The sequence below is a fragment of the Amphibalanus amphitrite genome, unplaced genomic scaffold (genome assembly GCF_019059575.1).
Source record: "Amphibalanus amphitrite isolate SeventyFive unplaced genomic scaffold, NRLGWU_Aamphi_draft 000206F_arrow, whole genome shotgun sequence".
Classification (NCBI taxonomy): Eukaryota; Metazoa; Arthropoda; class Thecostraca; order Balanomorpha; family Balanidae; genus Amphibalanus; species Amphibalanus amphitrite.
The window spans coordinates 131919-144637 of NW_024881701.1; the positions used below are offsets into that span (position 1 = coordinate 131919).

Here is a 12719-nt window from a genome sequence, read left to right on the forward strand (position 1 = left end):
TACCTGAAGAGCTCGTTGAAGGCGTTCTGCGTGGTCTCGAGGTCCTTCAGCGCCTGCTGGCACTCTTCTGTCTCTTTGGGTAGAGGACGGGATGAATCCAGGTGTTTCCTCTTCTGAACGCTCGATTCCACCTGTCACACCAAAATCAAATTAGCACCCAAGCATCGTGTGAACGAAATAAGGCCATAGTAATAATAGATCAGAGATTCAGTTGGGAATGCCTCACTGGAGAATATGAGAACAAGACATTTTTGATAAGATACAAGTCGGACAAAGTGAAGTGGACTAACAGGTAACCCACACATTTAAACTTGCTGAATCAATATTTAATCAAATCGAGCGGAAATCGTTATAAAAACCACTTGGCATACACTCACGTCTTTCAGTTTCCTGAGGTAGGAGACAATCATCTGCAGAAGGTTCTGGTAGTCTGTCACACACTTTGTGAGGTGATTCTTTCTGGTATTGAGCTCTCGAGACAGTCGCTCGGCAGATCTCGATGTCTCGCCGGCTCCTAAAATGTGCAAAAAAAAAAAAAACGGCGAAATGTCACAAATCATAATTTACTCGCTTAATTCCACAGGTATTGTTTGGGTGTAAATGTTGAACAATCTTAAAATATAACTTTTAAACGCTTATACAACGATTAATTACGTATCAAAACAATGCCAACATCATCATGATCTCAGTAGACGTGATATGATACAACACGCTCGTGAAAACCTCTCGACTGCCAGCTGATGAGTCCCGTACCTTTTTCGCAGACCTTCTGCGCCGTCTGTTCCATCTGCTGCACGTCTGCCTGGGCCTGGCGCAGCAGGGGCAGCACCCGGTCCATCCTGTCCTCACACTGCCTCTGACGCTGGTCCAGAGACAGGCCCGTCTCGCGCAGGATCGGGTACAGCTGTGACTCCAGGTAAGTCACCGACTCCTCCACCTGGGGAGGGGGAGTAAGGCGTCAGAGTGCATACATAATCCAGTCAGTTCAGATACTCGCGCAAACACTCTACACATGGCAGAGCCCTTTGAAACGCGAGAAGCGGAGGCGACAAACATGTGAAAGAGATCATGAAGAGATTCCTCAGAAATGATAAGCTGTGGTCTGACCAGATTGTTTGCATTGAAGACTGTTAAAAAGACCATAAAAAATCGTACACACTTCTGCATATGCCTGCTTCAGGTTTCATTACCACTAGCTGCGAAACCTTACACTAAGTAGATAAAAAATACTTCAGCTAACTACTTGACCATACTTTGGAGTTCGGAGACGAGTCGCACCCACCTTCCTGGCGTCTCGCTGCACCCGCTCCCACTGTCTCTTACTACCAGTCTCCCTTTCTCTGACTGACTGTATATGTCTCCGTCTCCCTACTCTCACTGCCACTGACCCAAGTCCTACCCACCTTCCTGGCGTCTCGCTGCACCCGCTCCCACTGTCTCTGCACCCGTTTGATGGTGGTGGTGGTCAGCTGAACACGCTCGTAGTTCTCCGTGATCGTCAGATGACCCGCCCGCAGCTGCTCCACGATAGCCTCCACGCACGAGCGCGCCGCCGCCACGTCCAGGTACGGATCGCGCACCTGTGCAGAGAGTACGATCGTGGCGGTGGAACGGAACTTTCATTCAATTGAAATAATTAAACTTCGTAAGGCATATCTTTTTTGGGGTTAATATAGTGTTTACCGTATTGATTGTCATAATCACAAAAACCACGACGGTGAAAAATGCTTCAATCTTATAGGAAGATCGCTCAAATCACAAGATATTTCGCCAAATATCACTTTAATGCTACCAAAATGCATGTACTGCAACTCTAACATCCCGCCTACGTTGAACTTACCTGATAGGACCTGTCGATGAACCTCTGTCCGACGGCGGCCAGCTGGTGGTACTGCTGCTGCATGTTCATCCACTGGTCCTCCAGCTTCCTCAGCTGCTCGTCACTCAGAGAGCCGCCCGACAGGGTCGAGTTGAGCTGCGCCACAGAGTTCCGAAGCGGCTCCGTCTGCTGGTGGAACCGCTGGTACACCCTAGACAGGTCCAGGCGGCTGTCTGTGGGCGGAGGGGAGAGCTTGTTACAGCAGTGGGGGGAGGGTCGGCCGTCAGTGGCGGCAATCCCGGCAAAGGTCAGATGAAGCCGGGTTGTGCGGATTGGCCGTCCGCGAAGGACGTAAAATGTTCTTTTTGTTTCACTTTCAAAGAGTCGCAAAGAGACGTTAGCGCAACTCGGCTGTCGTATAAAAATATGTAACCATGGAAGATACATGACCTAACACAACGCGGAAAGACCAATGCGGTCAGCACAGATGACCTTTGACAGTTACGCCATACAAATTACGACAGTAAAGATTCCTACAATGGAATGTAAATCGGAATACTTTACTTCCTCATGCTCAATGCGGACGTAGCAATTGCCCAAATCAATTCAAACAATGTAGGCATTGTCTAATGACGGATGCACGCATTGCATTGATAGAACTGCAATGTCGTCAAACATTATATTGCGCTATAGAAAGACCGAGCACCCTGTGTGCTGTGCAGCTGTTCGGAATACTGATGGCCAATCTCAGGAGTCCGCATAGACTAAACTGGTCAGAAGATACGTGCACGTAATGTGTCCACCAGCCGGTTGATATATTACTTGCAAATAGAGAAGGAGATAGTGTGCCTCTCCTGGCTGATTGTTTTGGGGATGAGTGATGACGTAGACCTAAAGCCCATTGCACACGATTGTGCAGTATTCGTCACGAGAAACATGACAGTTCTAAGCAAACACCCGATTAATATGCGCATATTTACACCGTGCCGGGCAGCCCATGTCCATTCCAGTGGGCAAGTGAGACAACTACAACACTTGGGCAATGCAAAACAGGGGTCACGGCGCTTCGTATAAGTTGATAGCATGGCGCAATTGGACTCTCAGAGGAACCGTTACTCATGACTGATTTCAGATGATGCTCATGACTGATTAAATGCTCAACGTTTCTAAACCTTTCCGCCCATTAGCAGCCATCAGAAATAATGCGATTTAAATGGAACCGCTCTTAATTTTGGCATTCATTGACATATTTCGTTTGGCTCGCTATCACCGGCCGCTGGCTCACGTACCGATGACCTGCTGCAGGGCGGTCCACTGAGACCGCAGGTCGGCCGTCTTCTCTTCCAGCTCTCTGGCCTGGCCCCGGTCCATGTGTCGCACCACGTCGGCCACGCCGAACAGCAGACTGTCGATCTCCTCACCCTTAGACTGAGGGAGCGAGCATGAACAGACGGTCACTCGCTGCTGACAGAGGTCATTCCACGTACAATTTCTTATCCACCAAACACAAGGCATACACGATGATATATCCGGTGGTACTGCTAAAACCATCCTCCATCACCCGCGCCATGATGTTTTCGCCCGTCCTCTGCGTTCCTCATCTCCCTGGGAGGCCCCAGGTCACTCACCATCACATCGCGCTGCATCTGCTCGTGTACGGTGACAAACTGGTTCACCTGACCCAGCGAGGTGCCCAGCTCATAGTGACTGCGCAGGAACGAGTCAGCCGTGTTCGAGAGCCACCCGTACAGCTGCAACACAGACGTAAGCTACAGGAAACGGTGGAAGGACGGATATGGCATCGAACGGTACACATGGATGAGTACACATGAAACCGAAAACCTGATGCATGGCACGCAGAAATAGTTGCAGTGTCTACTTTTACGCGTCAAACGAACTTTATGACCACGAAAAAGGAATCACGGTTAGGAAACAATGCGTACGGTCCCTTCCGCAAGGACCAGCCTGACAACATTCGCGTTTTTGCTGCGCTATTTCCGACTCGCTCCCCTCACCAGAACCTCATGCAAGTTCAGCTCATCCATCATATTACACTCAGCGCCGCACGGCCCACAGAGCGGAGCCGACAGCGTTTTTGCACAACTACCCGCCGGTCACACAAGTCTGCATTGTAATTCCACGGCGATCCCCTGCCCAGCGCCGCCGTCATCAAAACTCACTATCGGCGCATCGGCATTCATGATCATGTCACAACGGATCCCGACTGCGCCGCCCTCGCCACCTACCAGGCTGTACTTGTCGAAGAAGTCGGCGTGTGACTGCTTGTGCCGCTGCTGCGACTGCTGGATACTCTGACAGCGGGTGGTGAGGGTCGCTAGCCGCCGGCGGAGATCGTCCAGACACCGGGTCACGCCCTGAGGGACGGACAGAGGTGAGAAGAAGGCGAGAGCGAGGGGGATGGCACTGGCGATCAGGCTCCGACACAGCTTAGGCACAGTCTAGGGTAGGTGGGAAGAGAAGGCATTTGAGGTCGATTCATGATTCTCCGATTACTCCCATTGAATCTATTAAATACTTAACCTTCGCCCCAGTGGGGGGGGGGGCATATGTTACCACCCTGTCAGGTTTTTTGCATGTGAATAAAAAACCGCGGCGCGTAGCGCCGCGCCGCTTGGGGTAGCTTTTGGTACATCAATTTTGGACAATGTGTGAAATTTTTGACCCCAGGTCATGTCAGGTCAGGTCACCAGGTCAAGTTAACTGACCAAGCCTTAAAAAAAGTTTGCAATCATGTCCAGCCTGTAGTGTTTGTCAGAAAGGTTTGAAACTTGGTGGATTGCATGCTGTTATGGGTGCCTACAATTTGTATATCTCGGATTTTTTATATCCGTGACCTAAGGTCAGGTCAGTGGCATGACCTTTCCATTACAAGTCAATGGAGAAAAATGAAAATGCCTCTAGATCCGTGTGTACGCATAGGAACAGTCCAAATATTTCAGAATCACAATGATTTAGTCCACTCGTGATGACCAAGGTGTCATTTTTGCTTATAGCCTCTAGAAAGGTCATCCGAGGTCATTTGAGGCTATAAACAGTTTTTTGCCAATAACTCGCGATTGGAAAGAGATAGAACGCTGGGGATGGTCTCATTGTGTTTGTCTTGTTGAGACGCATCGACTGATATGCAACATGACCTTTTCCGGTCAGGTCATGACCTTGACCTGAGGTCAAATTTTGAAGTTGACCTTTCAAGGTCAAATTATAGTTCATTCGACGCGTCTCAGTGAGGGGAACACGATTCTGGCAATAGAACTGTCGTGACTTTTTGTAGTCGAAAGTTATTGGCGAAAAACACTTTTCGGAAAAACAGCTACTTTTGGAGTTTTTGCCCTCTGGAGGCTAAACCGTTGACCTGAGGTCAATATTGATAATGACCTTTTCAAAAGAAGAGTTCAAAAGCTATCGATTGTTTTATCATTCGTTTTTCTAGCTACCATAGTTCCTGAGATAGCGGCATGTTTTCTGAAAAATATAATGACAATTGGCAAATTTTGACCTTTGATGACCTCTGGTGACCCTAATATTGCTCTAAGGTGAAAAATGACTGAAATACTTTCAAACGTACGCATTGAGAGCTATCGACTGCTTTTTACCGCGTCTTTCTAGCCCTCTTAGTTTTTGAGTTAGAGGTGGGTGGTAACATATGCCCCCCCTCACTAGGGCGAAGTTGGCCGAGACCGCCACTGGGGCGCGGGTTAAAGTTGCAGCGTAATATTGTTAGATGATCAGTAATATTGTTAGAGCATGCCTTCGTTCAGCTTTCATGTGACTTTTGAGTCCATGAGGCAAGAAAACGGCATTCGGTAGGTTCTTAAAAACTCCTGAAGCGCCTTGCACGACTGGCAACGACACCGATACAATACAGTCTCTGCCTATCTTATTTGGAATCGCAGAGTGCATCACGAAACCATATGCAGTGCCAACATGACTCCATATGCACAAATCGGCGTGAAAACTCGGTGTTGTAACAGCGGCCGATGTCTCCCGATTCTCAATCATCTCCACGAACGTCTCACCCTCGGGGGTAAGATTACACGAGTCAGACACCACCGAAACCGGACACTATCACGACAGCCATCAGAATGGCGATTGTCTCTCTCCAGTGTCCAGCGACACACACGATCACAGTCGGGACCATTGTGCAACGGCGCCTTGCCTCACGCATCATTCCTGTGCATGGGGCCGCGCTCGGTACCCCTGATGACGTCAGAGCGCGAATGAGACTCACGGGATGGATATAACACAGTAACACACATGACAGTCGTGGCCTAGTGATGTCATCGGTAGGGGGGTGTTGGGCAGGTCGGGCTCGCTGTCATGAGGGGAGAATGCACGAAGGGGTGGACACTGGAGAGTTATAGGGGCGACTATAAACGGAACGATACCTTAGATATAATGACTGTTGGTTAAGAATGGCGGTAGCTGTTGAAAGTTGTCACGCAAATGTCACTGATGTTGACCCAAGATGACATGGTGGTCGTAACTTGAAACTGGACCGCCCCGGCGAGACAGTTATGTGGTCGATTTCCTTCATGCACACGGTCGGCATTCGTCTAGTGAGCTTCCCTCGGCATCATTAGGGAAGCTGGCCATTGTGTACCAATGCCGAGGGCGATCGAGCAAGTACCAATTCGTAGGAACATCTGCACAGATCTCTTTTTACTTTGCGCTATAGGTCAGTTTTCGCATCGTTTCATCAATTGAACTTTCTGTTATTTGCAAAGCCCTATGTTTGTCGTACGATGCATGCTAAAATGCATCGGTGGAAGTCAATACTCAATTAGCAAAGATATGTTTGATGTTTAGCCCTGGAATGGAATACAGCGTTGTTCAAAACAGCAGATAGAAATAAAAAATTAAATATCAAAAAAGGAATAAAGCTGGGACGCGAAAAGAATGGCCACGGGCACTTAAAAACGTCAATGGCACTCGGGAGACGGGATGGTTTAACGCATGGAACAAGCTCACAGCTGCCGAGTTCCACCATTACTGCCCACTACCCACTCTCCTCCAAGTCTCCTCCAAGTCCTCCCGTCTGTGCCCCCCCCCCCTCCCCCCTACTCACCTCAGTGCCCGGCTGACCGTGACCGGCCTCGGACAGAATCTGCTCTCCTCTAATCAGTGCCGGCTCAGCGGTCTCTCGCAGGGCGCGCGAGATCCGGCCCAGGGTGGCCCCCTGGTCGGCCGCCGGGGCCGCCTGCAGGTCCGCCTCCAGCTGCAGGAGGCGGTCGGAGGCCTGCAGGGGGTGAAACGTAGTGGTTAGATGCCTGCACCTGCAGTGGGTGGGCTAGGGATGAGGCGCCTACAGGAGGGGAAGTAAGGGCAAGACTCCTACATGTGGGACGTGGGTAGGTAGTGGCACAACACCTGGATGTGGGGTAGGAAGCGGTAAAATGCCTGCAGGCTGGACAGTGGACAGCTGGTTGCCAAATGCCTGCAGCTGGGGAGGCGGCGGTAAAACGCCTGCAGGAAGAATTCCATCGACAGAGACGTAAATAAGAATGATGGGAAGGGCCGGGAACGCTTTTGGTCACCGCCTCCGGCGAGACAAGGTAGCAATGTTCAGAGATGGAGACATCTGTAGTCAAATGCCTCAGAATGTATGGAAAACCCGAGAAGTGTTGGAAACACACGAGTGATCACACAAAATAATGTAAAGCATCTGGATGAAGCAATGCACGGGCGATGTGCATATGACTAGGTACCTACAGTCTGAATGCAGTGTGAGTGATGAGGTCTACTGCAGGGACTGAGTGTCTGTCCGGAGCTGGGGGCGCATGTATCGCAGTTGTCAGCACCTCACAATGGGGTGCAGTTGTTTGGTCGCGACATGGAGAGATGAATAGGCCGGATCTGGGACAGGTGGTGACGGGACGCTGAAGTGGTGATATGGGTCAAGTCTTTCTGAGATTGATGTATTGCTGTGCATGTGAATAACATTTAGACACGTGCCACAGATTTATTTGCGAGGAGTTTGCAAAGCAGCACTCCTAAGGACCTTGACTCGGTGACATGTATTGTAATGTAAATTCGTAAACACTTAAATGTTCTTCATTTCATGACCTTACATTTCTTTGACCCTTGCGCCGCTTGGACTCCTGCAATTAGGAACCCAACCATCGCACTGCTGTAGAAGTAGTGTTTAAACATTCTATCTAACTCGGCTTTAGAGGTCAGAACCAGGTAACGGTAAGCGACGCTCAAACGGCTATACTCGTAAATTACTGAGAAATCGGTACTTCGGTCATTTGCAGGTCAGGTCAACGGTAAGCAGGGCGCGGTAAAATGTACCCTTTGACAGCACTTCTTAATTCACGAGGTCTAGCTCGGCGACAGTCTTAAGATACGGTTATCTAGGGAGTAGACGGATAATAGGAGCAGGATGAGCTTGCGTAAGCGCTTACACTGCAGCTCAGAATATTTCTCGCTTAGGATAATCCCGGGAGAAAGTTTAGATTAAAAGTTTAGCGTTAGTTCTGGTCCATTGGAAGATACTGGATAGCGGCAGGTGGCAAAAAAGTAGCCCCTATACACATATCAAGTGCGCAGAATTTAAGTTGTTTCCATTTGATGTTTCGGAACTTTGCGATTGCTCGCCACATTCGTCATTTATGCATTATTTCTCAAGCGTACCGACTACCGAATATGTTTTGGGACATTTTCTTCGCGCGTACATCGCTTTGATCAAAGGGAGGGATCAAGGCCAGGCAACATACCAATGGACATTTTTGACGGGTCATTAGCGTTAAGCAATGCATAACGTGAAAACGTTGGCATTCGAACACAATCACGTGTGACACAGTGAACAGTCTGATTGCGCTGCTGGCTATTTTGTAGCTATTTAAAGAAAGACAAGTGAGAGGTCATCGATGTCATTGCACAACTTTATTGTTTAGCTGTTGGGTCTAATGAATGGCAATTAAGCCCAGCGACCAAGACGCTATCATCCATTCTCTGATGCTAATCAGCATATTCATGCAACTGGACTGTCACCTGCAAATTATACCCTATCCATGAGACAATGGATTTAAGACAGCCTTTAATACTGTGAAGACGTTGAAGTGAAGACTTGAGCCTTTAGCAATTAAAAATCGTTCTTTTAACGCCGAACCTCACCAGAGATGGGAGGCGGTTGACCTACGTATTCCTTTCGTTAACGCCTTAAGTACTAACTTTTCATTGTTTAATGTTTAGTGCATTATGTTCTACTGCATCTCCATCGAAGGTACTGTTAACCGCAGACGAACAGGGAGGTTGCTACTAACTGAACCCACCCTTCAGTGTTCATTCTATTCCCACTAAAATCACCAGTCATTCTGGCATGGCGCTTGATGACATTCGCCCGTCGCACCTCGGTGCTGATATTCGGAGACCGCCGACTCAGAAACGCGACTGCACCGTCACCGTATTTCTGCACTGAAGACCCCTGGCCGACGCTTTGTGTTCGGCGCCGTGGCAGGAGTGGCCTTGACACATCATGAACGTAGGGAAACCGTCACGCACCAGTGAGCGGCAGCTGTGAGCTTTTGACCACTGAGAGGTCATCCCGGACTGACCGGCCGAAGGCTGCAGCTAAGGCAATTTGGTCTCACAAATCACAGTTTTACGCCATGCACCTCGCGGTGATATGCATATCACCCCGGCGAGGTTGCAGCAGTCACTAATCGAGACACAATATGCTTTTGCTACTGTCCCTAAGTTCAACCTCGGCTGAGATTCAGCTTTTCGCAATATACCAACTACAAATATTTCCCTCTGAGTGATCGAGGGTGTCTTTGATCCGCAGTGCGCCGCCGTGCCGTGTTACTGTTCCCAGTGGTGAAATGACCGGGGCACGAGTCACGGCCGTTACGGGCACAACAGTCGGTGCCGCCGGCACACACCATCGCTGAATAGATGAGACCCAATGGTGGCGGACGGAGGCACAATGGCGTGCGCATCTCAGACCCAATCGATTGGGAAACTGCTGGTAGGTAAGCGAGGTCGAGATCTTACTACGAGATCGCTCAGCAGGTAGTTGAAAGCGCACGAATTTTCGTGAGAAGTGTAAAACGTTGGAGCACGCAGCAAAAGCGATATGCAAAATGGTGTAAGTATAGAATAAAAACGGCCATCTCCTGTTGAATTTCTGTTGAAGGAAGTCGCTTTATACCATTCACAGAAGATCCATAATTAGATGGTCTAGCTAAACCATTATAGGCGCCTCCTGGTTACTCATTTTAGCTACATTCACAAGTCACATTTGAGCGGCGTTCGAGACTGACCTGCTGGGCGAGTCTGAAGAACTCGGCGGCGGCGGTCAGCAGGCCCGCTCGGCGCTCGGCGGCCCCCACCAGCTGCGAGCACCTCTCCAGCACCGTGTAGGCCCGGGTGCGGGGCTGGTCACGGGCGAACGTACCGCTCTGCACCAGACCCTCGGCGGCCCGCAGCAGGTGCAAGCCGCGGTCCTGGATCGACTGGGGAAGAGAGAGAACAACGGCGGTTAGGTGGGAGGAAAGAGAGAGAGAGAGAGAGAGAGAGAGAGAGAGAGAGAGAGAGAGAGAGAGAGAGAGAGAGAGAGAGAGAGAGAGAGAGAGAGAGAGAGAAGGAAGAGATACATACAGACTAGCATACAGACACGACAGATATACAGACACACAGCAGTACAGACAGACAGACAAACAGAGTCACCACTGTTCCTTAGGTTGGGTATATTGGCGTTCCAGCAATGCCTAGCAGAGCTAGCTGGTGGTAGACTACCATATCAACAAAATATGTCAAGACTGAGAATTGTCAGCGACTGAAACGAGATAACGAGTGACGAGAAAAGGCCGGCACGCGTCCGGGTTCGCAGATGAAGTTTCAGAACTTTTACTCAAGTTACACCAGGCAGATTTATTAACATGAAACAGAAATCCTGAGTTTACAACACAGCGGAAGCCGATGCCCTATTGACTGTTGGGAAATCGCACGAACCGGGAGATCGGAGTAATTGAATTTTATAGGTGTAAAATATGGCGCGCGGCCTCTCCTTCCGATATCGCCTCCTCACGCTCTGTCTTAGTTTCTCGGCCTTCCATTTATCATCCCTCTCCGGCGTCCCATCTCGCGATCATGGCGTCTCGCTAAGGAGTGTCGGCGGTGTCGTGCCATAGTGGGCTCTTTCGAAACGGCCGGGTCAGTTCAACCCTTGCCCGCTGCTCGAATGCGAGCTGCTCTCCCCCAGAGAAAGTTCAACAAACAAGATTACATGCCGAAAGAAAGCACGACCATGAGTGGAAAGTCTGCTAACGCTTTAAGTCATTATACAGTGTAAATCATGTTGTTTATGCTATTAACAATCGATTAGCAGCACTTGCATCGCATTTCCAGGGATCAGATGCGAGTATCTGAAACTACGCGACTCGAACATTGCCGAATGACTCGCATTTCTACCGTTCTCTACTCCATCCCAATCATCAAACCGGTCTTACCACGCTCACTGCCAAAATAAACATGTGCACAGCGCTCACTCCACTCCGATCTCATTGTACCGCCAGCCACGGCCTCTGGAGGGCGGAGGGCGGCTTCGAGCGACCACCACCAGCCGGAAGAGAGGGCAGTTTACGCCCAACCAGAACGCAAACGCAATCGGAGAGACAACGGCGGAGCGAACCATCACCAGAGTCTCCGCAGCGCGCGCTTCAAAAGTGAATGTGTCTCGCCGCTGCTCGCAGTGTGCTGTTCCATATCTGGCAGAGGACCTTGAAGACGAGCCGAGCGGTGAGCGGTTTCACCTCTTGCGGAGCGCACCCATGGAAAATCGTCATTTTACCGTAACGGGTTCGTTCGAGAGGTCTGAGACGGTTTATGGACGCACATTTGCATGCTCGCCTGGGGTTGCACGTGGAGGCGTGACTGTGGACATTTCTGATGCGAGTGTCGGAGTCCGTCAGCCCGGTAGCATTGGCAGGGGAGTGGTAGTGCATGGTCACTGGTGAGATGACATGTCACCATTGCACATTGTCCCCAGAAGAAGCCAGCGGGTATGTCACGTGCTATCCAAGAACGTGACTCATACGGCAGACGCTTCAAGCATATCAATGAGCAATGTCATCGAGCATGCATGGATTGTGATGCCAATTAAGATGCGCTTACATAATCGGTAAAAGCGTTTAGTAATGTAGGAAGTAAAGATAAAATGTAAACATGCCTGAGCCGTACCGCTCAATCTGTTTTGACAGCTAAGGCAACTTTTTTTCGATTTTATCACTTTCATCTTTGATACGACACCTTATAAGAGGCACAAATAAATAAAATTGATTATGGATAATTAAATTGTTACGCCCAACCTTACCTATGAACATCACAGCTATTTCGTAGGACTGCAAACAAGTAACGTGTGACCCATATTCGTGATTCTGCCGTTACATACCTTGGCTTCAGTCGAGCCGAGACAGTGCAAGTGGTGCTCCAGCCACACTACAAGCTGGCCGCCTGCCTTTCTACCTTTCTGTCATGTCTGGCCGGAATAATTCAGTGAAGACACCCACACCAATGTGCTCGCATTGCGCCACGAGCGGGGAGCGCCCGCGCCTCGCATCCTGCCTCTGTACGAGAGCCACTTCGCTGCCCGCTCTGTTCTCTTCGCTCTGTGCTGATCTTCAGACCGCGCGGTCACTATAGCACTCAGGGCAACCGCCATTCGTAGCGGCACACCGTGGTCGCTCTTTGACTCGGTTATTTGCCAGTCATCGTACTGCATGGATCTGTCTGACAGACGAGTCGGGGTCACCCGGGCTGTCTGACCCGAGACGGGAAAAGATCGGACAGTCTCACTGGGAGCGTGGCGCTCGCCTTATCGCCTAAACAAATGACCGTGCTCGTAGGGGGGGGGGGGGAGGAGGTGCTAAGGGTAATT

At 49.9% G+C, this 12719-nt stretch overlaps 1 protein-coding gene across 4 annotated transcripts in view; it reads right to left on the reverse strand.

Annotated features, from left to right (window-relative positions):
• Nucleotides 1–12719, reverse strand: part of LOC122385056 (muscle M-line assembly protein unc-89-like) — a 101028-nt gene that overhangs the window by 37251 nt on the left and 51058 nt on the right. For all 4 annotated transcript variants that reach the window (XR_006257144.1, XM_043373039.1, XM_043373038.1 and 1 more), the window contains exons 8-17: nt 10105–10296; nt 6906–7076; nt 4066–4194; nt 3448–3570; nt 3109–3247; nt 1841–2052; nt 1404–1580; nt 754–937; nt 378–514; nt 4–131 (exon numbers count right to left, since the gene is read on the reverse strand). Coding sequence is in view for 3 of the 4 variants with exons in the window: in XM_043373039.1 (XP_043228974.1) it covers nt 4–131; nt 378–514; nt 754–937; nt 1404–1580; nt 1841–2052; nt 3109–3247; nt 3448–3570; nt 4066–4194; nt 6906–7076; nt 10105–10296 (1592 nt within the window). In the remaining variant the exon portion in view is untranslated. The remainder of the gene's footprint in view (nt 1–3; nt 132–377; nt 515–753; nt 938–1403; nt 1581–1840; nt 2053–3108; nt 3248–3447; nt 3571–4065; nt 4195–6905; nt 7077–10104; nt 10297–12719) is intronic.